The 27208-nt window shown below is 45.2% G+C and overlaps 1 protein-coding gene across 1 annotated transcript in view; it reads left to right on the top strand.

The window, feature by feature from the left end:
- The window catches only part of LOC311248833 (neuropeptide FF receptor 2-like), a gene marked incomplete at both ends in the record, with an annotated part of 96794 nt that extends 80692 nt beyond the window's left edge, over positions 1–16102 (top strand). Inside the window, one exon of the mRNA XM_084338054.1 lies at positions 15253–16102. Coding sequence (XP_084194180.1) covers positions 15253–16102 — 850 coding nt within the window. The remainder of the gene's footprint in view (positions 1–15252) is intronic.
- Positions 16103–27208: the final 11106 nt, after the last annotated feature.

Below are 27208 nucleotides of genomic sequence, written 5' to 3'. Positions count from 1 at the left end.
TCTGGCGGGAGATAACGGAATAGATCAAAGCATTGGCGGAGGGGTCTCACGCTTTTGGAGTGGGCCACCGGGCGGTGCTTTTATGTTCTGACGGTCTTGGTGGCGCCCTCTGTGATGTTTTAGATCGACACGCGTACCTACCCCCCTCTTAGGACTGGGGATGGTGGCGTGATTAGGACACGGGACTGGTTCTGGTCGCGCCGGACCAGGTCAGTTAACCCGTTGTCCGCCGGGGCGCAGATCTGCTGTTCTGGTACCCTGAAGGACTTGTGCTTTTTCGGGGGTAAAATGCCGGGTTGGCCCGGCGTTGCAGGGGTTGATATTATGTTCGTGGTTATGTTACTGCGTGTTATCCTTCACTATTGCTTGGTCCATATTGTGTTGTACCTTGCGCTGTGCTAAAGGAGCCTGGTCCTTCTCCATTCTGCTGTATAGCCGGTGTATACCCGCAGCTGTGTTTTGGAGTTTTTCTTGGGGGGGTTATAGGAACAACCGCCTCCTGTTAAACTAAACATAGGGTGGTGGTTGGTTTCCAGGTGTGTTGGTAGCGGAGTCGACTCTCGGGTTAGGCCGGGCTTGACCCCGTCTGCCTGCGAGTGTGCCCCCGCACCCTTCATGACGTCTGACAATCGTGTCAGCCTTCTCTGCCTCGGCCCCTCTAGAGGGTCGTTTTTTTTGTGGAGGGTGCGACATGGTGCACAGCATACCGAACGCCCCTTCCACCGGGGTGCTGTTTTCTGCAGACCCCTTAGGCGCCTGTCTAGTCTGCAGTGCTCCAGGCACAGGTCGAGTCCTTTTGACCTGTTGCCTGGATTGAGGGATCAACCTCTTTGGGGGTTGTCTCCCCGGTGTGCTGCCTGGTCCCGCTGTGGGGGTGTAGCCTCTTTGAGTGCTTCAGGGCGGCGTGCTGTAGGGGGGAAGGGCCTGCTCTTGGATGGGCCCTGTCCGATACGCTGGCGATGTGGGGGGTGGTGTCACTAGTGACCGCCTGGTGGGGTCTCGATGCTGCGGCGTCGTTGGCCTCACCAGGCCCCCTTTTTCCGGGGGGTCCTGACCCTTCCTGGGGCTGGGTCCTCCTTTGCGCTCCGCTGCTACGGCCTTGCCACAGGGTTGGGTTCTTGACCTTGACCCCGTGATATTAGGGATTGTAACCCGTTCCCGTTCGTTCCCTAGTGGCATGTGGGTTGCGCGCCTGTGTAGTCGTGGGTTTTCTGTGGGAAGGTAAGTCCCACGATCTGCTCACCCTGTGCGTTTGAGTTGCTAAACCCTCTTCGCACAGTCGGATCCGATTCCCTCCCGTCCTCCGCTAGGGAGGTTCGGGGGGCTCGGGTCCTCCCCGGTTCTGATGGTTGTGGGGGGCCTCAGCGGGTACATTTGTCGAGCTTCCGCTCTGCTCAGCTCCTGTGTTCCACTACGAGCAGAGCGTAAGCTATTACGATATATAACATACGGTTATCCTATAACCATAGTTATATGAGTATAGCGAGCGCTCTGCCTGGATTCACTGAGGACCCCGTGGTCTTCGCCTTTGGTGGTGAAATACTTGGGAAGGAGCTGTTAGTATGGCCACATCCCCGCTTATGTAGAGGAGCGGATGGGGGTGTGGCCAGGCGGATGGGTGTGTACATGTGAAGAAATGTATTCAGTATTAGACTGGATATGGGATATGTTCCACTACGAGCAGAGCGCTCGCTATACTCATATAACTATGGTTATAGGATAACCGTATGTTATTCTGGTTGGTCCTTTGACCATCTGCACACCATTTTATTTGGTTGTGAGTTTCTTGAGAGCCTGTCTTCCATGTTTATCTTCCCAGTTTATATTGAAGTGCACACCATTTTATTTGGTTGTGAGTTTCTTGAGAGCCTGTCTTCCATGTTTATCTTCCCAGTTTATATTGAAGTCTCCCATTAGGTGTACTTCTTACTTCTAAGGTTACATTCTTTAAGTATAGAGTTTAGCTGGTAAAAAAATATGCTGCACCCCCAGCCTCCAGTAGGAGTAGCTACACCTCCCGCTGTGCTGCTGCAGCCCCAGCCTCCAGTAGGAGTAGCTACACCTCCCGCTGTGCTGTTGCAGCCCCCACCTCCAGCAGGAGTAGCTACACCTCCCGCTGTGCTTTCTCCAAGGCAGAGAAAGAGGCTCCAATTCAGGTGTGCTGTGCCCCTGTCTACTCGTGGTGGGCTCCTCCACAGTCATCATATAGTAATTTCCAAGGCGGAAACCTGCTGCTACGGTGCTGTACATCAATGCCAACATCAAACTACTACTTGTTTCCTTCAGCAACCAGTTGTTGTTGTTGTTGTTGCAAATGACATCAAGCTCCAACAATCTGAGAAGCTGACGCTAGCCTTCCTCAGGATTCTCCAGGATAACGGCCAGCTTCCTTCTCTCTGCCACCACCTCTAGTTTAACCAGCTCGACTCCCACCACAGAGCTAGCCTTCCTCACCAGCTCAAGGGTGTCTCTTGAGTTGATGTAGCCCCCCCCCCCAGCATACAACGGCAAAGAAGAGGATGCTGACTACAGACTGGGGCTTAAGTTGCGTAAGTACCCGTCGCCGGTAGCCACATGAACACTAGGGGCAAGTTAGATAGCTTCGTAGTTAGGCAGTTAGTGGGGAGATGTTTTTTTGCATGTTTTTCCCCATTGCTCTGTCCTTGTGTTGCATAGTTTGGTCCAGCAGGGCAAACGTTGAAGATTGTTGTATCCATTGTTCCTCTGAGCAATCGTTGGAGCAATGTACAAAGGTTAACTACTTAAGGATAAGGGCCGTCACGCACCCGCACGCTCGTCTGCTGGCTCCATTTGTTGGAAAGTTGAATTTTCCGCCTTTCAATCGCCATCTCACTCAACCTATCGCGTGATTCCCTTCTCGAGTTACAAGACGAAACACCTGGCGAGCATCATTTGACAAGCCGTGACCACGTCCGGTTGTGAATGGTCCTGAACTGACCAGTCACCGCTGATGGCGAAAATTATTGACCACCGTTGTAGCCAACGAGCGTCTGCTCCGAAAGCGATCTCAGACGGGCGCTGTGGGGGAAGGTGACACAAGAAGACGAACAAGTCTTTTGCAAAATGAATGGAAGTGGACAGCGGATAATCACAGTAGATAATCACGCAGAATTTTTACCGGTAAAACAAAAACCTTTGTGAAACACACATTTTCCATGGAGCACTTTGGGGGGGGAGGATGACGATGAAGCGCAGAGAGGATATTTCATCGGCGACCCAAACAAATTAAGTAAATAAATTGCACAGACAATTTGGGGGGCAGGAAAACACAAGAAATGGAGAAAATAAATACCCAAATGAACCTAGCAGTTGAAAACAACCAAGAAAACAAAAGCCCTACAGACAGAGAAAACCCTAGAAACATGAACTTGGGACACTCCTCTACTACTGAGGGAAATCATGAAATGAACAAGCTTCTGAACACAGGAAACCAAGCCTATTTAAAGACGCTGTACACAAATCAGGTGGCAATCAAGCCCACACACATGCCATGCCGCATGGCAATTAGCAATTAGTGTCTGGTGATTGACAGCTCACAAGAGAAAACGTACGGTTATGTATATAACCATAGTTATATGAGCATAGTGACGCTCAGCGTCATATTGCAATACTCTTCATATCCAGTATTGAACTGAAATACATTTTCACATGTACCTTTACATACCATCATCTGTCTGGCCACACCCCCATCCGCTACCTACATAAGCAGGGGTGTGGCCATACCATCAGCTCCTTCCCAATCTTTCACCACAAGGCAAGATCAAGGGGTCCTCAGTGAGTCCGACGCTGAGCGTCACTATGCTCATATAACCATGGTTATATACATAACCGTACGTTATATATCGCATAGCTCTGCTCAGCGTCATATTGCAACACAGGAGCTGAGCAGAGCTGAGCTCGACAAATGTACCCGCTGAGGCCCCCCACAACCATCAGAACCGGGGAGGACCCGAGCCCCCCGAACCTCCCTAGCGGAGGACGGGAGGGAGTCGGATCCGACTGCGTGAAGAGGAGACTTCAGCAACTCAACGTACAGGGTGAGCAGACCGTGGGGCGTACCCATGACTACACAAACGCACAACCCGCATGCCACTAGGGAACGAACAAAAAGGAACAAACCCCCGTTACCACCCCTAACATCACAGGGTCAAGAGCAAAGCCCAACCCCGTGGCAAGGCCGTAGCAGCGGAGGGTGAAGGAGGACCCAGACCCAGAAGGGACTGCCCCCCCCCCCCGGAAAAAAGGGGGCCTGGAGAGGCCAACGACGCCACAGCATCGAGACCTCACCAGGCGGTCACTAGTGACACCGCCCCCCACATCGCCAGCGTATTCGGACAGGGCCGATCCAAGAGCAGGCCCTTCCCCCCTACAGCACGCCGCCTAGCTCACTGATCCTGGTATACCCAGGCAGTCACCCATCCAAGTACAACCCAGGCCTGAACCTACACAGCCTCTGAAATCGAACGAGATCGGGCGTGTTTCAGGTTGGCATGGCTGTAAGCTCGAAGCACTCAAGAGGCTACACCCACAGCGGGAGCAGGCAGCGCACCGGGGAGACAACCCCCAAAAAAGGTCGATCCCTCAATCCAGGCAACAGGCACTCGACCTGAGCCTGGAGCACTGCGGACTAGACAGGCGCCAAAAGGGGTCTGCTGAACAGCACCCCGGCGGAAGGGGCGTATGCTGGCATTGTCGTTCACCATGTCACAGCCTCCACAAAAAAAACCTGACTCTCTAGAAGGGCAGAGGCAGAGAAGGCTGACACGATTGGCAGACGTCATGAAACGTGCGGGGGCACACTCAAGCGGTCTACCCCGAGAGTTGACTCTGCTACCAACACACCAGGGAACCAACCACCCCCTTGGTTCAAACATGAGGTGGTTGTTCCTATAACCCCTCAAGAAAAAAACTCCAAAACACAACTGCGGGTATACACTGGCTATACCGCAGTACAAGTGTTTCAGTTTTCAAAAAGGGGTTATCCCAGGCCTACGGGTCGACGAAACAATTTCGGACCGGGCCCGGCGGACCGCGACGTACACAGGGATGCCAGAGGAGTTCCAGAAGAATCACCTCAACAGTCCCCTCCCAGCCATGCTTAAGCAGGAGAAGAGAGGGGCAAAAAGAATGGAGAAGGACCAGGCCCCCTTAGCGCAGCGCAAGGTACAACACAACATGGACCAAGCAACAGTGAGGGGTAACACGCAGTACACAACCACGAACATCTCCATAACGTCAAACCCTGTAATACCCGGGCCGACCCGGCATTTCCCCCCCCGAAAAAAGCACAAGTCCCTCAGGGTACCAGAACAGCAGATCTGCGTCCCCGGCGGACAACGGGTTAACTAACCTGGACCGGCGCGACCAGAATCAGTCCCGTGCCCTAATCATGCCGCCATCCCCAACCCTAGGAGGGGGGTAGGTACGCGTGTCGATCCAAAACATCATAGAGGGCGCCCAGGGCCGCCTCAGGGGGTGTGCGAGCAGTGCGGACAGGGCCTCGCGGGAAGGGGGGCCTCGCACAATTTTTTTTTTTAAATAAAAAAAAAGTTTTTTATTTATTATTTTTTTATTTTTATTTTTATTTTTTTGCGAGGCCCCCCTTCCCGTGAGGCCCTTTTTCATCACAGACCTAAAATCTAGTTTTGCTTATATGCTTATATATTTCACATTAGACACGTTTGTAGAATGTGTCTGACTTGTTCCTGGCTCTGAGGCTCTGCAGGCAGCTCTGATGCTCTGCAGGCAGCAGAATTGGTTTCAATGAGGGGAGGGGTTACAGGTAAGGTAGCGTCTGTTGAGTTCATTGTGTGTGTCTGTGTGCGTGCCGGGGGGGGGGGCGTGAACCGACTCATTGCCAGACGTGAGCGATTCGACTCACGCTCACGGCAATGAATCGGCTCTTATGAACGAGTCGCTCATGACCAACCCATCACTAGCGTCTGACTATTTCGCGCGTGCAGCATTGGAGGTTATGCCAGCCAAGATGAAGAGGACATCGTTCGGCAGATGGACTGAAGATGAAAGTTGTTGCATGTTAGACAGTTCAGTCAGGCTAGCCATCCCGGCTAAAGACAGGGACAGCTAGTTAGCTTTAGCTACGTTATAATATTGAGTGCTAACGTGTGGTTCAGTCGGGATATAGCCATGATGATGTCGGCTAGTAGCTAGCTTAGCTAAAGGCTAACTAGCGTTAGCTAACCTAGAGACAGCGCGTGCAGCATTGTTATGCCAAGATGAAGAGGATGGTCGTTCGGCAGATAAACTTCGTCAACTCCACGCGGTTGTCTCCATCCTCTTGGACGTTTGGTGAGTTTTTAATGCACTCTATTCTATTCCCGCCGTGGATATCTCTCTCTCTCTCTCTCTCTCTCTCTCTCTCTCTCTCTCTCTCTCTCTCTCTCTCTCTCTCGGGAGCCAACCGGGCCGACTAGCTGTTGTAGTACTAGTAGCTAACGGTGTGTGGCCTGGACTTGTTGCCGGCACTGCTATGGTAAACACCACTCTGTAGTGGGACGTGTATTGCCTTCTTTTTCCCTTCTCTCTTCGTATGAGAAGAGGAAAACACAGCGGCTGTCTGAAGTGTTGGCCTGTATTGCTTTTCTCACGTTGTACAGTTTTTCAGTGGTAGCCGCATAGCTTGCTTCTGCGTTAGCTAATGGTTAGCGATAGCCGGGTTGAGCTAACTGTTAGCCAGTTAGCTGTTTAGCTACGACGTTAGCTGCCGGCTGCGCTCGGCTGGGAACGTTAGTTTGATGCTATCAGTTAGCCTAGAGTTAGCTGTTAGCTTGTGCTACGACCATTGACATTAGCCGTGAGAATAGGAGGGGGCCCTGGCACTCTGACTACGACATCATCTTTGACAGAAGATGTAGTCGGGCCTTCACCATGACAAGGCCCCGGCCATAGCTTCTTTTTGTCCCGCCAGCGAGAGGCCTTTCGTCAACGTGGAGACCTGTGTTGCGGCCTTTCGCCCTGCGTTCCTTGGTGCAGGTAAGATGTCCATTGGACATTACCCCACTCTTCCTTCCTTCCCCTCCCAAATGTTTTGTTAATAACAATGTTTTTTTCCAGGCAAAACATATGTTACTTCACAACATTTGGAGATACAACATGTGCTGTGTGTGAATTGTCTTGGTCGTTTGTGTAGCTTGGGTAGTGTTGGCCAAAGCTGTGTGTGGCCTGGTGTCAGTACCTGGCTACTCTATTTGCAGTTAGCCTATTTAGCTGATGTCGGCCCTTGGCTCCTTGCTACTTTGTTTTCTCTGGTATAGACCCTCTTCTCTTTGGATTTAAGTGTTGATCTTTGTCCTTTTGGATCTATGTATATTCATGTTGCCTTTGTGAAGTTATCTTTTCCTTCTGTTTTGTTCTTCCATTAAAAGTTGAATATCCTTTAGGGGCTCATCTTTGCTTATCTCTCTCTCATACATGCTCTCTCTCTAACACACACACACACGACACACAGACATGCTCTCTCTCTCTAACACACAAACACACATGCTCTCTCTCTCTCTCTCTCTCTTTCTCTCTTTCTAACACACACAGTCTGCCTATGGCGGCCTTTCTCGATGGCTAGGCTGTGCTCGCTGAGTCTGTACCTAGTCAAGGATCTTCAGTCACAGTGCTCAGGTATTCTGCCACTGTGTACTCTCTGTTTAGGGCCAAATAGCATTTCAATTTCTTTCCAATGTGTCTCTCTCTCTCTCTGTACACTGTATATTGACTGTAGAACGGGAGCTCTCTCTCGCTCTCTCTCTTACTATATGTTGACTGTATCATGCCCAGCCTCGGGCAGCGCTATTATTTAAGAATATGTTGACTGTATGAAAAAAAAAAAAAACGCGTTTAAATCTCGCACAGGGCCTCGCATTTCTCCCAGGCGGCCCTGAGGGCGCCACCCAGACAGTCCCTTTCGTACCGCGCTTGGTGGCCCACCCCAAGGGCATGAGACCCCTCTACCTATGCTTTGATCTATTCCCTTAACATCTCCCAGATATGAACGAGAATTTGTCGAGACAACACTGGCGCTCGGAAGAGACAAACTCCATCCCAGTTGCCCCATAAAAACGCTGTTTTAATGATGAGCAACCAAGGCGCGCAAGCCCATGCGTGATTCCTATCAGAAGCACCCAGGGCCAGCACTATGTACACGTCGAGACCCAAAACACATCAATGGATAGTCTAACAAGACACCAGATACCATTCCTCCAAGCCGCCTGGGAGAACGACAAGAAGCCGCTTTTTTATTTTTTATTTTCTACAGAAAAGAGAAAAAAATACGGCCATGGGTCCCATGTGACGCGGCTGAGGGGAAAAAACAACACCCCGTCAACCATACTTCATAAGAGGGGACGGGGAGCGACGTACCCTATGACGGGGGGAAACCCATGACTCAACAGACCTTTAAGGCGAGGAGTCAGGAATCCCTAAACAATACCCCGTCAACCTACTCCATAAGGAGGGGACGGGAACCCCCAGAGAGACTTCCCACGTGAGCAACAACTTGAAAAGTTAATGTAACATTGAGCCACGTGACCAAAAGGCTCAAGCTACATATATATATCGAGCGTAGCAGAACTCTTACGTTCCTACGCCCCGCAACACCAACTTGACAATAACAGAGAACCACACATGGGGCCTGTAAAGAACTCACGGAAGTCAGCGACCAATAGAAACGTGCCCAGTGACGTATTCTATGGCGGGGGGAATCCCATGACTCAACCGACCATGATAGGTGAGGAGTCAGGGAATTCCCTACCCCCCCCCACCCCCCCCCCCCCCCCTCCGTGCCGTACTGACCAATCAGCGCGGCAGGACCGAATGAAAGAGGGCCAAACCCCCGACCAATCAGAAAAGAGGGAAGGAGGGGTTTATCCGGTTACCCCCTCACAAACCCACACCCTGTATACGATAATAATAAACAGCCATGATGATACCTTATGTAGCCAGCATGCTAATGAAACAGCGTATATCCTAACAGGATAAGCTAACCCAACGCACGCTAGCTACAGACGACAACACGTCTGCAAACAGGGTTTATAACAAGGCCATGTTTTATGTGTGAACACGACACCCGTGTTTTATGTTTCAAGAAACACATAAGATCGAGAGAGAGAGAGGTCTATAAGACCGTGGCACAACTACACACACAAGTACTTCTGTAGGCCAACACTACAGTGTTGTGGCTCAATGCCACTGTTTCAACGTAACAGAACACACAACTAAACCTCTACCTTTATAGGAAGAAACATAATTCTTCAGGACGAGGAAAGAAAAAGCCTTTCGACCGAGTGTTAGCTACAGGCCTTGCTAAGCACACATATATATGTAGTGACCAGCTAACGACTAAAAGTCTAGCTCTCTTATCAACCCCACAACTAGGCGAAGGTTCTACACATCGTATCCCCAACATATGTAGTGAATAAACACACAGTTTGTAACAAAAAAGTCCTAGGAGGGACTTTTTATTTTCAACAAAATCATAGTCAAGCCGGGGAAGGGAACAGGGGTAAACAGGGGAGGGAAAGTCACATCAGCGGCGCCTGCCACGAGCAGCTTGCTGGATGCCACCACGGGGAGCTTTAGCCCCGGAGGGACAGTACTGGGGTGCCTGGCTTCGATGATCCCTACCGTCACCTCCGGACGTGGGTTGGCTGGCTGTGGTGGTCGAGGCACCCTCTCTCCTCCTGGCCTTCTTGGCCGAAGGACCAGCAGTGGCGGCGGTAGTGACCCGAAGAGCCCAGCATCGGAGAGGGGGGCCGTAAGCAGGGGATGCCTCTTCCTGTCCGGTACTCGCGCCTGCTCCAGCCAAAGGTGGTGCTGGGACAGAGTGGCCAGGGCGCGTATCTTCCCGGCGGCTATTGCCTGCAGCTGAATCAAATGCAGGATGGCTCCAGCCGCCTGGGCGTGCAGGACTTGTTGTTGGTCGTCCAGCACCATACCGCCCGTCATCATCCCGGACATAAAACACGCTAGCTGCGCAATGTTGGATGTCGCAGCTAGGGTTTGAGTCCCGGCGATAAACGACTGGTCACTCCAGTTGGCCAACTGCCTAGCCGATTTCCCGTGGGGAACCGGCTTCCGCAACATGGCTCCCACACCACCTCAGGACAAAGGAGAGACGCCATCGGTCTATCAAGCCGAGGCACCCCTTCCTTCATTCCGTCGACCAAACCCGCCACCCACGTGACTTGCACGTAGGCGGGGGTAAGACCAGTGATGTGGGAGACCACCTGTCCCTGACGCACGTAGGCCTCCATTGAGGGGAAGAATGGGCAGACAACGCCCGTCTCCCTGACAGGACGATGTTGCCATAGAGATGACCTATCAAGTCATCAGGGACAGGGGCAGGCAGTGGCTGCGGCAGTGGCACGCCATTAGCGACGGCTGCTGCCGCCATGAGCTCAGGGAACAAGGCACGTAATTCCCCATGCGCACCTTCCTCCACTAAGCTCGCGTCCCTCACATACGAGAGGCTACCACTCACTGTAGCGCCAACATCCGATGTGGCTGATAGCAGGGCATCTCGTCGCTGAGTCGGAGGTTCTAACCCAACATCAGAATACGAGGGACCCCAAGGAGACATACCACCCCCTGCCACACCCTGAGGGGGAGAGTGATGCGTCCCCACCGGGGCGTCAAATAAGAGCGCCTCTGCTCCCACCATGAAATCCCACCATTGGCCACGGAGAAGCAGAAGCACCCTCTTCTGGCTCCAGCAGCTCACCAAAACCAGGCCGTTCGCCCCTGCAAGCCACCCTCCTACGACGGGAGCGAGCAGAGGCGAAGAGCTTGCATCTCAGATCCTCTGCTACCAGAGGAGCCGTCGACCCATTGGCCGACGGCCCCCCGGTGGCGGAGGAACCAGAGCAGGAACCAGGCCATCTCACAGGAGATGCCCTTGGTACACCAGCGCCTCGGAGAGGCAAGCTATCCACCGGACGCCGATCGGGCGCGACTGACTGCCACGACCGCGGAGTCAATCCCGCCCCAATACGCACGGCGGAGGCGGTAATGGAGAACCGCTGGTGAAGGGTGACGTTGCTAGTGCTACCCCCCGAAGAAAACATTATAACTTAGCTTTTTTCTACTTAAAATTGTGAGAGAGAGAAAAAAACAAGAGATAATGTTAACGCAGCTCCAACTTTCTTCAAAACAATTCAGCAAACTTAAAGTGGTGTAAACAGGCACTCAACGTGGTGAAAATTGAAGAAGGGACTGATGGTATGGCCACACCCCTGCTTATGTAGGTAGCGGATGGGGGTGTGGCCAGACAGATGATCGTATGTAAAGGTACATGTGACATTTTATTTCAGTTCAATACTGATTATGAAGAGTATTGCAATATGACGCTGAGCAGAGCTATGCGATATATAACCCAAAATACATCCAAAGCACACAGGAATTAACTAAAACCAAACCCACATAGACCCTGATCCACCACAGCTGCTTCCAGACAATGGATATAAATACAAATTGGCTAAATGATGAAACAACCTTTTTTTGTATCACATATCTTTTTTGAACACAAGTAATCTTTTCCAAAAAGAGACATCTTCCCTCCCATGAACTCTGAGCAATCAATGTTTATAAAATAATATTGATAATTTACAAAATACATTACATATATCCACATGCATAAATGCATACATACTGACAATCAATTGGGGGAATATCTTTTGAAAATGGGTACAGTCTCACTTGCTACAGTGAATGTCAAACTTAATTTAAGTTAGGTTATCAGGTCTTGATTCCAAATAATGTAAGAAATGAATCCCTTTTTGGTCATTTGTCTTGTTTGATTATGTATGTAAGCCTTTTAATCACTAAACAAGAAGAAAGTTATTAATCCAAGGGTGCAAAGATGGACAACAAACACTTTTTGTATCAGGCAAAGGTCAAAGGTTGACCAACTTTCTTTTATGAGTTCTTAGGGCCAAGGTTTTCTGCAAGACAACTCTCTGGTCAGACATGAATGTATTTGTAGAAGATGTTGGAAATTGTGTCGATTTTTCCTTTCCAAAAGTATTTGGAAAGGAAGAAGGAGTATTTCCAAATACTTCCAAATGCAAATTTGTTTTTCGGGGGTTACATACATTCTCATATTGTGGATCAATTTAAATGTACTATTAATAGATAACGTTTGTGCTTGATAACAAGCCTTTTCTCATTCCTGCTCTGTAATATCTGTCTGTAGATCCTCTATCATCCCTGCTCTGTAATATCTGTATGTAGATCCTCTATCATCCCTGCTCTGTAATATCTATCTGTAGATCTTCTATCATCCCTGCTCTGTAATATCTGTCTGTAGATCCTCTATCCACACCTTCTATCATTTGAGGATTCTGTAGACACCTGGATTATGTAGATTATTTCCTTTAGCATAGGGCTCTGATTTAGCCAGTTATTCAATAATACTTAATATATGACTGCATTTTTGCAAGAATCTGAGTGAAGATATTTAATAACAAATACAAAATAAAAAATGTATTTGATTTAAATAATGAGTTACCCCATATGGGGGAAGATTGTGATAACCCTGTTGATTCACTAAACATGTCTTGTGATTCATGCCAAGATGTAATTGTGGTTTCAATGAATAGATTATCTATGTTCTGCTCAATTCTTCTGAGCGAGTCAGAGATATCTGTCCAGAGTCAGAGGAGAGATATCTATCCAGAGTCAGAGTAGAGATATCTGTCCAGAGTCAGAGTCTAGAGATATCTGTCCAGAGTCAGAGGAGAGATATCTGTCCAGAGTCTAGAGATATCTGTCCAGTCAGAGGAGAGATATTTGTCCAGAGTCAGAGGAGAGATATCTGTCCAGAGTCTAGAGATATCTGTCCAGAGTCTAGTGATATCTGTCCAGAGTCTAGAGATATCTGTCCAGAGTCTAGAGATATCTGTCCAGAGTCAGAGTAGAGATATCTGTCCAGAGTTCGGCCTCTGGTATTGTTTCTTTCTATCTGGACCCATGGAAAATAAAAAAATAAACTGAATAGTTTTAAACCTCTTTAAACATAAGCTGCATAATGTAACCAGGCTGTGAACACCAACCAAACCAGCAGCAGATCCCGTGTTATTGTGTGTGATCCGTCTTCCCTCTCGTCAACTCTGAGCCGTCGATGTTTATCAAATAATATTGATAATTTACTAAATTATAATAATAATGGAAATAAATGACAAATTAAATTAAAGGGGATAAAGTCTCACTTACTAAATGTCAAATGTAATAAGTTCGATTTTCAGGTCTCGATTCCAAAGAATGTCTAATGTAAGGGCTGTAACACTGACCAAGCCACCAGATCCAGCGTTATTGTGTGTGATCCCTTCTCGTCCGTGACTACTGACTAAATGATTCCTGGATTTTGGACTTTGGTTTATCTGCACTTTTAATTTATTAACTGATCTATTGGCTCTGAGCCTGGCTGTTTCTGATTACAACATACGGACTAAGCCTAGTTAGCTTGATACCGTTATCCTGATACAAACAGTCTCCTGTTCTCCCCTCCTCCTGTGCAGCTGTCTAAATAGCAACAGGAGGATATCCACGCTGGATGAGAGAATTTCCAGATTAAGGAGGATGAGCAGCTACTGCAGCCCCAGCCTCCACCTCCAGCAGGGTGGTGGGCCTGGAGCTGACACTTTGATTTTGAATACAGGGGGCCAGTACTCCGGGCAGGTGCTCCGGAGAGCGAGGCCCAGGGAGAGGTGTTAGTTGGACAATGCCTAGGCCAGGGGTGGCCAACCGGTCAGAGACTAAGAGCCACAAAAATGACTGTGGTACCACAAAGAGCCACACCATATATACCAGCGTTTCTCAACCTTTTTTTCAGTCATGGCACCCTTCATGTGTTTATATAGGTCTCACCCTCTGGCCTCTGAAGTTGCTAACGTCTTTTTTATTTGGGCCTCACAGGGTTAAAAGTACCGTGTGAGACCCACGGTTGCAAAATTACAAAATCACTTTTAGCCATTTAAAAAAAATAATGTTTATTTAAAAAAATTTAAGCACATGTATAGTCAATTGGTCCTGTTGTTCAGCCTCACAATGCTATTTGATAGTAAATGTGTTTATATGTCCTACCCTCTGGCCTCTGAAGTTGCTAATGTCTTTTTAATTTGGGCCTCACAGGGTTAACCTCTTAAGCCCGAGATATACAGTAAAAGTGTATATTTTCAGCATTACGTTTGTTTACCAATTATTTTAACTGTTATTAGTGAAATATAAGATTATAGAAATCTCAGGACATTGAGTCGGAAACCGGCGCATATTGACAGGAGGAAGTGGCACAGCCAAAAGTGAGTGTAGTCTTTTGAAGGAAGAGACTCAGGGCTTTCGAATTTCGAAAAACTACCCTACCCAGCTCACACCAGCCCCTGTCAATCATCTGACTTCTGGATTTACTTTTTTATTTCTCTTATTTTTTGGGATTATCTCCCACAAACCTGAACGTTATTGCCATCAAACAGAACGCAGTTAGTTTCTCTACGTTTCTGTGAACGTCTTGCAAAAAACAGTGTTGCAATATGATGAAAAATGGTGGAGAAATTTACATTATAAAAAAGATGGCAGAATTCAGTACTGTATCTACAAAACCTTCTGTTTAATCATCTTCCCTTTATTCATTTGCTTAGATTTTTCTGGTCTGGTAAATTTTAGCATGGTGTTATTCACAGTCAAAGATAATTTTTTTTTTTTAAATATAATTAATATTCTCCTTTGGTTCATTACAATTTACTCAAGCCTAGTAACAGACACACTATTTCTGACACTGATCCATATATGTCCCTAGATTCAGATACCAAGAACATGCAAATGGACCATTTAAAAAAAATTGTAAATGTTTATTCTACGTTCTTATGGAATGAGCGACATAAAAAAAAAGTTTAAAAATAAAAGGGTAAAAAAAAAATATATATATATAATTTTTATTTTTTTTTATGGGTGGAAGAGCCGCACATTGACGGGCAAAAAGCAGCATGCGGCTCGCGAGCCGCGGGTTGGCCACCCCTGGCCTAGGCTAACCGGCACTGTCCGCTTCCATTCATTGTGCTAAGCTAGGTGCAGCCAGATAGCTTTCTACTGAACGCACAGAGAGGAAACTGGTATATCTGCTTGTCTCTCTCTGGCGAAGACGGTACGCTAATTTCACAAAATGTTGACGTGTTCCTTTAAAAAGTTATGTTGGATCCACTTCATTTGTGCCTCCTTTTTGTCCCTCCGCAGATTCCGATGCATCGTCTACCCGTTCAAGCAGAAGCTGACGATCTCCACGGCCACGTTAATCATCGTCGTCATCTGGGTTCTGGCCATATCCATCATGTGTCCCTCGGGGGTCATGCTGCAAGTGACCAAGGAGCAAACCATCCGTGTGTTTCTGGGCTACGGCAACAAGACGAGCCCTTTCTACTGGTGCCGGGAGAACTGGCCCAACCAGGAAATGAGGAAGATCTACACCACGGTTCTGTTCGCCAACATCTACCTGGCGCCCCTGTCCCTCATCGTGGTCATGTACGCGCGGATCGGCATTACTCTGTTCAAGACAGCTGTCCCGACGGGGGGCAAGCCGGGTCACGACAGCCACCACACCGTGTCGAAGAAGAAACAGAGGGTGATCAAAATGCTGCTGATCGTGGCCTTGCTTTTCATCCTCTCCTGGTTGCCCCTGTGGACGCTCATGATGCTGAGCGACTACGCCAGCCTGACGGAGTATCAGTACAGGATCATCAACATATACGTTTACCCCTTCGCCCACTGGCTGGCTTTCTTCAACAGCAGCGTCAACCCCATCATCTACGGCTTCTTCAACGAGAACTTCCGCCGTGGGTTCCAGGCGGTGTTCAAGCTGGGCCTGTGCACGGCGGAGGGCCAGAGGAGGACCTACTCGCACAGGATGCAGGGGAACTCCGTGCTCCCGGCGAACCCGCGAGCCTCCGCCTTGGAGCCGCTTTCCCTGAACAGCCTGGATAATAGCGACTCCCGGAGACTAAACCACATCAATGAACAAGACTTGGTCATGGAAGACCTGGAGAAGGTTTCTCCGAGCAGCGGGGGGGTGACCACAGTGTCAATTTGAAGGAGCCTCCCATATGTAGACGTTATTAAAGGTGATAGGCAAAGGGTACTCGAGGTCAAAGAGACACGAGCAGTCCTGTATAAGTCCTTAGTTGATTCAAATTAAGTGTTAAGGGTCAGTTGACTTAAGCTCTTATTTCTTTAAGCTACTTTTTTCTTTTTCACACATCTCATGTGGACAGTGGTGTCATTTAAGCTCAGAGTATTCCAAGCTTATTTCAAAGCGGAACAAGAAAAACGGCAGGCTCAGAAAAAATTTGCTTTTCTATTTTTACACATATTATGTCAGGCACAGGAGGCACTGATTGTATTCATTTACTCTCATGCACCACTGAAAATAATGACTTAATCTACCTCATAATGTATTCATCCCTGGAATGAAAAAACATGGTATTTAAAAAATTATAATAATAATAGAAACTGTATGATTTTATGCACCATTCCATTGGAAAGTAGATTAGGTGGCGGACCTTTGCCTATCATCTTTAAGGTGTACAATCTATGTTGCACATATTGTGCTGTTAATGCTCTTGCTACTCTGTTAATCTGTATAGTGTGTACAAAGTCAGTTCAACAGGTTCTTTATGTGTGCTACATCCTGAACAAGCTACTACATAACTATCGATACTACTGATAACACTTTCTTTGTAACAAGTTTACATCGCATTTATAAATAATACATATTTTAACCCTTTCACTGCCACACGACAAAGGGTTAACCCTTTCACTACCACACTACAGACGGTAGTGAAAGGTTAACCTTCTGTAGTGAGGTAGTAAAAGGGTTAAGATGTACTGTATTACGAATTAACTATTGAGTACCTCAGATGAAGAACCACAGTCCGTTTGACATTTTCAGAGGAACAATGTTTTCAAACTTTATTATCTAAAGATGGTAAGGTAAGAGTGTTGTGTTCATTCATAGTTAGACAGTAGATGTTGAGTACTTTATTATGTAAAGATGGTAAGTTAGAGTGTTGTGTTCATTCGTAGTTAAAGACAGTAGAGGCTGAGTACATTCTGGTGATATATCACACACACACACACTCAATTAACAACAATGTGGATTGATTTTAAAACTGCAAATACATAGGCTGTCCAAAGCTGTTTAAACCGACTTATATGGTTCTTCAGTGTGAGGGTTCAATTGGCAAATACTGATGCTTTATAACAGCATCCATAAACATTTATGTAATATGGTTACATAACAGATTTGAAAGGAAAAGTTCCCTCGAACTAATACAGCTTTCAATTCCATGCACTTGTAAATGGACTTGCTTTATTCACGTGATGTGTTCAAATGTGGGGAGACTTATATTTACTGGACATTTTAGAGCATATTCATTACTCTAATATTTATGCTTGTGATGAAATGTGCTTACCATCTTCTTCAGAGTCAGACAACAAGATAGATAGCAATTTCCTCTCTGTGTGTTCAGTAGAAAGCTATCCGGCTGCAAGATAGCCTAGCTTAGCACTAATTAATGGAGGCGGATACGGACCAGCTAGCCTAGCTGTTGGCCAAAAACACCTCTCCCGGAATTTTAAGCTGGGCTAGTGGTCCGTATCTGCTTCCATTCATTAGCTTTCTACTGAACACACATAGAGGAAATTGGTATATATCTTCTTCTTCTTCTTCTTTGACTCTGGAGATAACGGTACGTGCATTTCCCATACTGTTGTCATGTTCCTTTAAGGACTTAAGGACTGTGCAGCAAGACACAATTATGTGTTTAACCTTAAAGGGTTTCAACTCTGAAATATGTATTTGACTTCCTTTCAGGAGGTACTACGATAATAAGCAGTTGGACTCCGTTCCAGAGCTGAGATCCGTAGGCCCACTGGGACACCTTGGTACACCTCCCCACTGACACAACAGTGGAGTTGAGTCCCGGGACCACTGACACAACAGTGGAGTTTAGTCCCAGGACCACTGACACAACAGTGGAGTTTAGTCCCAGGACCACTGACACAACAGTGGAGTTTAGTCCCGGGACCACTGACACAACAGTGGAGTTTAGTCCCAGGACCACTGACACAACAGTGGAGTTTAGTCCCAGGACCACTGACACAACAGTGGAGTTGAGTCCCAGGACCACTGACACAACAGTGGAGTTTAGTCCCAGGACCACTGACACAACAGTGGAGTTTAGTCCCAGGACCACTGACACAACAGTGGAGTTTAGTCCCAGGACCACTGACACAACAGTGGAGTTTAGTCCCAGGACCACTGACACAACAGTGGAGTTTAGTCCCGGGACCACTGACACAACAGTGGAGTTTAGTCCCGGGACCACTGACACAACAGTGGAGTTGAGTCCCAGGACCACTGACACAACAGTGGAGTTTAGTCCCGGGACCACTGACACAACAGTGGAGTTGAGTCCCAGGACCACTGACACAACAGTGGAGTTTAGTCCCGGGACCCACTGACACAACAGTGGAGTTTAGTCCCAGGTCTCTTTGCTTGGGGGAAGGGAGGTATTGAATGTTGAGCTGTAGTCATTGAACAACATTCTCACATAATAAAGAACCTGGTCATCCTTACAACCGTCTAAAGAACCCAGGCATCCTTACAACCATCTAGAGAACCTAGTCATCCTTACAACCATCTAAAGAACCTAGTCATCCTTACAACCATCTAAAGAACCTAGTCATCCTTACAACCGTCTAAAGAACCTAGTCATCCTTACAACCATCTAAAGAACCTAGTCATCCTTACAACCATCTAAAGAACCTAGTCATCCTTACAACCGTCTAAAGAACATGTAGGCATCCTTACAACCGTCTAAAGAACATAGGCATCCTTACAACCATCTAAAGAACCTAGTCATCCTTACAACCGTCTAAAGAACCTAGTCATCCTTACAACCGTCTAAAGAACATGTAGGCATCCTTACAACCGTCTAAAGAACCTAGTCATCCTTACAACCATCTAAAGAACCTAGTCATCCTTACAACCATCTAAAGAACCTAGTCATCCTTACAACCATCTAAACCTAGTCATTCTTACAACTGTCTAAAGAACCTAGTCATCCTTACAACCATCTAAAGAACCTAGTCATCCTTACAAGTTACAACTGTCTAAAGAACCTAGTCATCCTTACAACCATCTAAAGAACCTAGTCATCCTTACAACCATCTAAAGAACCTAGTCATCCTTACAACCATCTAAAGAACCTAGTCATCCTTACAACAGTCTAAAGAACATAGTCATCCTTACAACTGTCTAAAGAACCCAGGCATCCTTACAACCGTCTAAAGAACCTAGTCATCCTTACAACCATCTAAAGAACCTAGTCATCCTTACAACCATCTAAAGAACCTAGTCATCCTTACAACCATCTAAACCTAGTCATTCTTACAACTGTCTAAAGAACCTAGTCATCCTTACAACCATCTAAAGAACCTAGTCATCCTTACAAGTTACAACTGTCTAAAGAACCTAGTCATCCTTACAACCATCTAAAGAACCTAGTCATCCTTACAACCATCTAAAGAACCTAGTCATCCTTACAACCATCTAAAGAACCTAGTCATCCTTACAACAGTCTAAAGAACATAGTCATCCTTACAACTGTCTAAAGAACCCAGGCATCCTTACAACCGTCTAAAGAACCTAGTCATCCTTACAACCATCTAAAGAACCTAGTCATCCTTACAACCATCTAAAGAACCTAGTCATCCTTACAACCATCTAAACCTAGTCATTCTTACAACTGTCTAAAGAACCTAGTCATCCTTACAACCATCTAAAGAACCTAGTCATCCTTACAAGTTACAACTGTCTAAAGAACCTAGTCATCCTTACAACCATCTAAAGAACCTAGTCATCCTTACAACCATCTAAAGAACCTAGTCATCCTTACAACCATCTAAAGAACCTAGTCACCCTTACAACAGTCTAAAGAACATAGTCATCCTTACAACTGTCTAAAGAACCCAGGCATCCTTACAACCGTCTAAAGAACCTAGTCATCCTTACAACCATCTAAAGAACCTAGTCATCCTTACAACTGGTTATTCATTATTCTCCCAGTGTGCATGTCAGAGTGATCAGGAATGTATAAACACACGTTCCCACCACAACATGGCTGGCTGTCCATGTTATGGAAGGCTGGGGTCAAAAAGGGTAATGCGATTAATTGCATACATCTTTTGTATGTGTTAAGGTTTTCAAATGAATCAGAATATTTTCTTTGACAATAATTGACAGCCCTAATTCAATTACTGTAGGTACAATGAAAAATGTACTTGCAGGCTCCCAATAGTACAATGCAAATATGTGTCAAACAGATCCGGTGTTCCTTTATTAACCCCCTTGGGGAAATTATAGCAGCACATGGGGGGGGGGGGGGGTACAGGCAGTGTATGTATGTAAAAAAGTATTTTTACTAAAGTACTGTACTTAAGTACATTTTCGAGCTACTTGTACTTTACGTGAGTATTTTCATTTTATGGAACTTTATACTTTTACTCCACTACATTTCAAAGGAAATATTGTACTTTTTACTCCACTACATTGATCTAAAATGATTTTGCATAGAAAACATAATATATACAAAATAAAACATTTATGAAGATTATATACTTTCACATTTGAAGCCTGTCAACTTCAAGAGGACATAATCAGAGCAGCATAACTGGACCATAGGGCTGACCCCTATTAATCGATTAGTCGACTAATCGGTCGAAAGGGGCCGTAGTCGACTGGCCAACCTCTTAGTCGAATATAATAATATATATATATATATATTTTTTTATCATTTTTTATCATTTTTTTCAAAAGAAAAGAGGCATAGAAGCGTGGCTAACGCTAATGGCAGGCATACCAGAGGCTAACTGCCTACAAAAACAGGCACAGAGGCACTGAAAGAGGATTTCACCCATCTAATGAACACACTATACTAGACAAATATCGAGATGTATCCATCAGTGGACCAATTGCATGCTTTTGCAGAGGACAAGAAGCCTTCAGTCGACTCCTTCAGACATTAAGCACCCCCACAGCCCAAATGGAATGATAAAAAAATAATAATAATAATAATAATTAAATAAAAAAATTAAAAATATTATACTTTTTTTTTTTTTTTTTTTTTTTTAAGTCGACCAATAGTCGACTAACGGCAGATTTTGGCCAATCCTAGTCGACCATCCAAATCCTTAGTCGGGGACAGCCCTACTGGACCACATACCATTTTAAGTACATAACCTTTGATCAGAGCAGCATAACTGGACCACATTTTAACACAACCTATAGAGGTCAATGGATACACAAACGTCATGTAGAATGTGTACTTTTAATTTAGATACTTAAGTATTCAATAGCAAATACTTGTCTACAGTAGAATTTGAATGGAGGACTTTTACTTTTACCAGAGTACTGGAACTGTGTACTTCTACTTCTTCCACCACTGGGTACAGGCAAGGTAATGGAAGTGACAATAAAATAATTGGATAGAAAATACTATCTTCTCTAGAGGCCATCTCGTGAAGCCTTGATGACTGGGTGACCGATGGTCTGACCTAAAAACACCTCTGTGTCTGACCTGAAATGGCCTCCGCTGCGCCGTGGGAGAAACGTCATAACAAACTCCATTTTGTTCCTAAACTGAGTTCAACCGGGCGTTGGCGTGAGTTCAATGTTTTAAAACGCCTTTAAATTGTGGCACGGCTACATAATTTAAAAGCCCAACATGTTTGTGACCAGCTGGTCTTCATCAGAGCATAATCACAATAAGAGTTATGCCCTGATGAAGACCAGCTGGTCAAAAACATGTTGGGCTTTTTAAACGATGTAGCCGCACCACAATAACAGCTTTTTAACGTTCCCACTAGGATCCCTTGCCTCTTGTTCCTATTCCTGTTTGTTCCTGAGCAGGAAGTAGCAAATATTTAGAACTAATAGGCCACTTCACACATTCGTCATACATATTTATTGTTCACTACTGTGTCGTGAACATGAGCCAGTTATAAATTAGTGATGAACCACAACATTAACCAGTTATAAATTAGTCATGAACCACAACATGAGCCTGTTATAAATGTGCCATGAACCAGTTATAAATTAGTCATGAACCAGTTATAAATGAGCCATGAGCCACAACATGAACCAGTTATAAATGAGCCATGAGCCACAACATGAACCAGTTATAAATGAGCCATGAACCACAACATGAACCAGTTATAAATGAGCCATGAACCAGTTATAAATGAGCCATGAACCACAACATGAACCAGTTATAAATTAGTCATGAACCTGTTATAAATGAGCCATGAACCAGTTATAAATTAGTCATGAACCACAACATGAACCAGTTATAAATTAGTCATGAACCACAACATGCGCCTGTTATAAATGAGCCATGAACCAGTTATAAATGTGCCATGAACCACAACATGAACCAGTTATAAATGAGCCATGAACCACAACATGAACGAGTTATAAATGAGCCATGAACCACAACATGAACGAGTTATAAATGAGCCATAAACCACAACATGAACCAGTTATAAATGAGCCATGAACCACAACATGAACCAGTTATAAATGAGCCATGAACCACAACATGAACGAGTTATAAATGAGCCATAAACCACAACATTAACCAGTTATAAATGAGCCATGAACCACAACATGAGCCTGTTATAAATAAGTCACGAACCACAACATGAGCCTGTTATAAATGTGTCACGAACCAGTTTTAAATGAGCCATGAACCAGTTATAAATTAGTCATGAACCACAACATGAACCAGTTATAAATGAGCCATGAACCAGTTATAAATTAGTCATGAGCCACAACATGAGCCAGTTATAAATGAGCCATGAACCACAACATGAACCAGTTATAAATGAGCCATGAACCACAACATGAGCCTGTTATAAATGAGCCATGCAAAGGTTGTGTCATTCCCGTTATTTCATTTGATCTATCTATGAAATAAGTTTGTTTATGTAATGGATTCGTAAGCTATGTGTCTTTGTGAGCTGTTGAATAATGTGTTTTTCAATATTTAAAAAAATATTCTGGGGTAGCGTCCTGGATAGCAACTTAAATGGGGGGGGGTTCTATTTTGGGAACATTTATTTTCAAAATCTTGCATCTATCTACCTGTGAAAGAAAACACATTGTACTACTATTGTTGTACTACTCACATAATTCCATCTCTTATTCATGACTCAACTTGGGAATTGTCACAATTCATGTGGCAATGTGTGGCCCCAACGTAACCCCGATTTGACCACTTTGGCGGCGGAGCAAGTTGAGTCCTATAATGAGGGCTGTCATCTGTGAATAATTCATATAAACTAACCTAAATTGAAAATAAATTCCCGTCACTCTTCTTTTGGATGGATGGCTTTTGGGGGCCGGGGGGCGGGGTTTATTGTATGCAGAACAATGTGTCCAATGGGCTCAGGGCTAATGAGCCATGCCACATGACATGTGCCACAGTCCAATTATAATCAGAAGCTCAGCTGGCCTGCTGATTGTGAATATTATGTCCTGCTCACCACTCCACTGAACTCTAGTTCAACCTTCATATCTTGTACAGTCTAACCATGGAATATAAAGAGAGAGATTATAGTTATAATATTTATTTATTTTATCCAGACAATATGTTATATCCAGTTATATAGGAGACAGTCTAACTATGGAATATAAAGAGAGATTATAATTATCAGACAATAACAGACAATATGTTGTATCCGGTTATATGGGAGAGAGTTGCCACAACTGTAATTATTATTATATATATTAAAAAAAAATCACAGATTTACTCAGAGATGGTTTTATCATAAGGTATAATATGTTCATACAAATAACTTGCATATGTCTGCAATCATAAACTACTTCAAATCCCAGCATGTAAAGCACAAGGCATGAGGAATTTGGTTTTGTGATATATTTTACAGAAATATAATTTTTACCAGTAATGTTTTGGTTGTCATCCAACAGCATTCTTACTTTGATAGGGTTGAATTTCAAACCATTGTGTTGTGTTTTTCAAGTTTCTTGATATAACAGATAACCATGTTGCTTATTCATCACTGCCAGAAGTATATATATATATGTCCAACATATTTGAATTAACATGTTTAACTGCAACATTCACAGCCGTTCAGAGTATCTGGCTAAAAACACACTTGAGTAAAGTAAAAAAGTTTCTACTTTTAAATGTACTTAAGTACTAAAAAGTAAAAGTAAAAATCAGCATGGGTATGGGCCGGTTAATTTTCCATTGATGGGGATTTGATCGGCTGTTTTTAAATAAAGAGCGGCCGCAGGATTAATAACGTTAACGTTCGGCCAGAGAAACAAATATACTAATTAAAATTGCACTTTGTACTTTGTAGGTCTGCATTTTAAATGTAAGGAGTAAAAAGTATGTTTTTTTTTCTCTGAAATGTAATTGAGTAAAAGTACAAGTATACAAACCCAATAATACTTGAGTAAAGTACAAATCCCCCAAAACAGTACTTAAGTATTGTAACGAAGTACAATTATTCAAGTACTTTACACCCCTGGATTTGAGGCAGCCTTATGACATAATGTGGTCTTAGCACCAGAACAAAATGTGGGTGTGATGCCACAGAGTTGAATGTACAACTGTATTCTTCAGTGCCTGTGGTCTAAGAAGCAGAAGGTACCATGTTCTTGCTGCTCCAAACCTTTTCTTTCTATATCTTTTTAGTAGATGAATGTCGGTGAAGCCCCCAGTGTTGTAGGACTTGAGTCCTGGACTGATTTTCAGGACTCGTGACTCGACTTGGACTTGAGCACTGATGACTCGCACTTGAACTGGGACTCGAGCATTGACCGCATTCGGACTCGGAAGGTGCAGACGAGGACTCGGACTTGTTCATTGATAAATACAGTTTTCTTTTCTTTTTTATAGGCCCTAATCATTTGGCATAAGTTATTGATGGCTATATTAATAGACTCCCTTTGAAATGGTGACCACTGTGTCATTTATGTTTTATGTAGACCTTTTTTTTATTTGTATGTCAGCTTTTTTACTGCCAGGGTGGAGTGGACTCAACCTTGATGACTTGGACTCGTAATGGGGACTCGACTCTGGCTCTTCTTTGGTGACTCGGACTTGGACTCTGACTCGAACACCGGGAACTCGAGACTCGACTTGGACTCGAGATTTAGTGACTCGACTACAACACTGGAAGCCCCTTTTGAAAGTAAATAGACTTCTCTAGTCGTTGTGCAGTCTGCATGTGAATACGTTGTTGTGTTCAATGATTTTGTGCTTTTTACCTACAGTACATGGTATAAACTGACAGTGTTAAATAACACCCTGTACATTGACATTGACATGATTTATAATTTTTCTTTTAGAGGTAACTGAAGAAATAAAGGATGTCTGATGAAATTGTGAAGGGCTAATCATCGTATTGTCTATTTCCTCTGCTATTCACTATGTAACGGAATGAGAAATACAAATACTCAAACCAATAACCCAAAGAAATCTTGAATGGGACCTCTGTAACAAAAGTGTAGACCAAATGCAAAACAGAGAACACATGATTAGGAATTGTCTACAATATAGCAAACCAAGCCTAACACCATATTACACTATACATGTAACTATATTACACTATACAAAATGGGAAAGGTAATGATCTAGAAGCAGGTCATTGGTATGAAGTAGTGGTCGACTGATATGGGTTTTCCAACAGGGCGGATGATGGCCGATATCGTTCTTTTTTCTGATGAAATACAACGATTTAATAATAACAAATGAGACACAAAATGACTGAACTTCAGGTCACTAATTGTTACGTCTCGGGGTATTGAACCCAATATGGAGTACAGAGCAAAGATAGACAGGTCTTGTTCAAACCCAGTCTTGGGTATATTTAATAAATATAGAATGGTTGAGTATCCAGGCAGGGGTCGATACATGGAGGGAGCACTCGTACAGTCCAGGGGCGTGCGCGGGACAGGAGAATCTGACAGGCAGGGGTCGATACACAGGAACAGAGTAGTCAGTCAGGCAGGGGTCAAAGCGGGTATAGGTCCTCATACGTTCCGGGAAAAGCAAGGAGAGTTTGTCAAGCAGGCAGGGGTCAGAGTACGTCTTTGTCGGGAGCCAGAGAACAGGGTGAAGAGCCAGGTAGGACTGCAGGGAAGGATGAGAACAAGGGTTAGACACGGTCGAAGAACAATGGGCTAGAGAACAATAAAGAGAGAGCAGAATAACACGACTAACTGGGAAATACAAAGTTACGATCTGTCATGACATCTGGGGCGGGGTTATATTACTGACGTAATTGGCCCACAGACGTCAATCAGCTGCTCCGCTGGCAGCGGCACACCTGTACTCTCCACCTGACTTAACGAGAGAGAGAGAGAGAGAGAGAGAGAGAGAGAGAGAGAGAGAGAGAGAGAGAGAGAGAGAGAGAGAGAGAGAGAGAGAGAGAGAGAGAGTAGCCAGGTAGGAACCGTGACACTAATGTTAGCTACAGTATATTAGCTAGCTAGCTCAGCTGGTTGATGGCAGCTAGGTTTGCAGTTGCACTTGTACAGTACTAGGAATTGAATATAAAATATTGCAGTATTTTCCTCTTCAAAATATATGTGGGTAAGCTAGCATGACTGGGGGTCCACATCTCAGAGGACCTGACATGGTCAACACACATAGGCACAGTAGTAAAGAAAGCGAAGCAGCGCCTCTACCACCTGAGACAGTTAAGGAAGTTCAGAGTATCGGGGAAGATACTTCAGTCCTTCTACTCAGGAGCTGTAGAGAGCATCTTGACCGGAAACATCACTGCCTGGTATGGGAACAGCACGGCACAGGACAAGAAGGCCCTACAGAGTGTGGTGCGCTCAGCCGAGCGTACCACGGGTATTGCGCTACCTCCCCTGCAGGCTCTATACAACAAGAGGTGCAAATCCAGAGCCTGCAGGATAATGAAAGACCCCCACCACCCCAATAACAGCCTGTTCCAGCTGCTGAGGTCAGGCAGACGCCTGCGAATTCTAGAGACTAAGACGGAGAGGCTTAGGCTAAGCTTCTTCCCCCAGGCCATCAGAGCCTTGAACAATGAACATTGAGAGACACAGAAACTGAACTATCCACACACAAGT

This window comes from Notolepis coatsorum, assembly GCF_963971535.1.
Source record: "Notolepis coatsorum genome assembly, chromosome: 2".
Lineage (NCBI taxonomy): Eukaryota > Metazoa > Chordata > Actinopteri > Aulopiformes > Paralepididae > Notolepis > Notolepis coatsorum.
The sequence above is the reverse complement of the archived record's forward strand: the minus strand, read 5'-3'. Positions and strand labels throughout refer to the sequence as shown.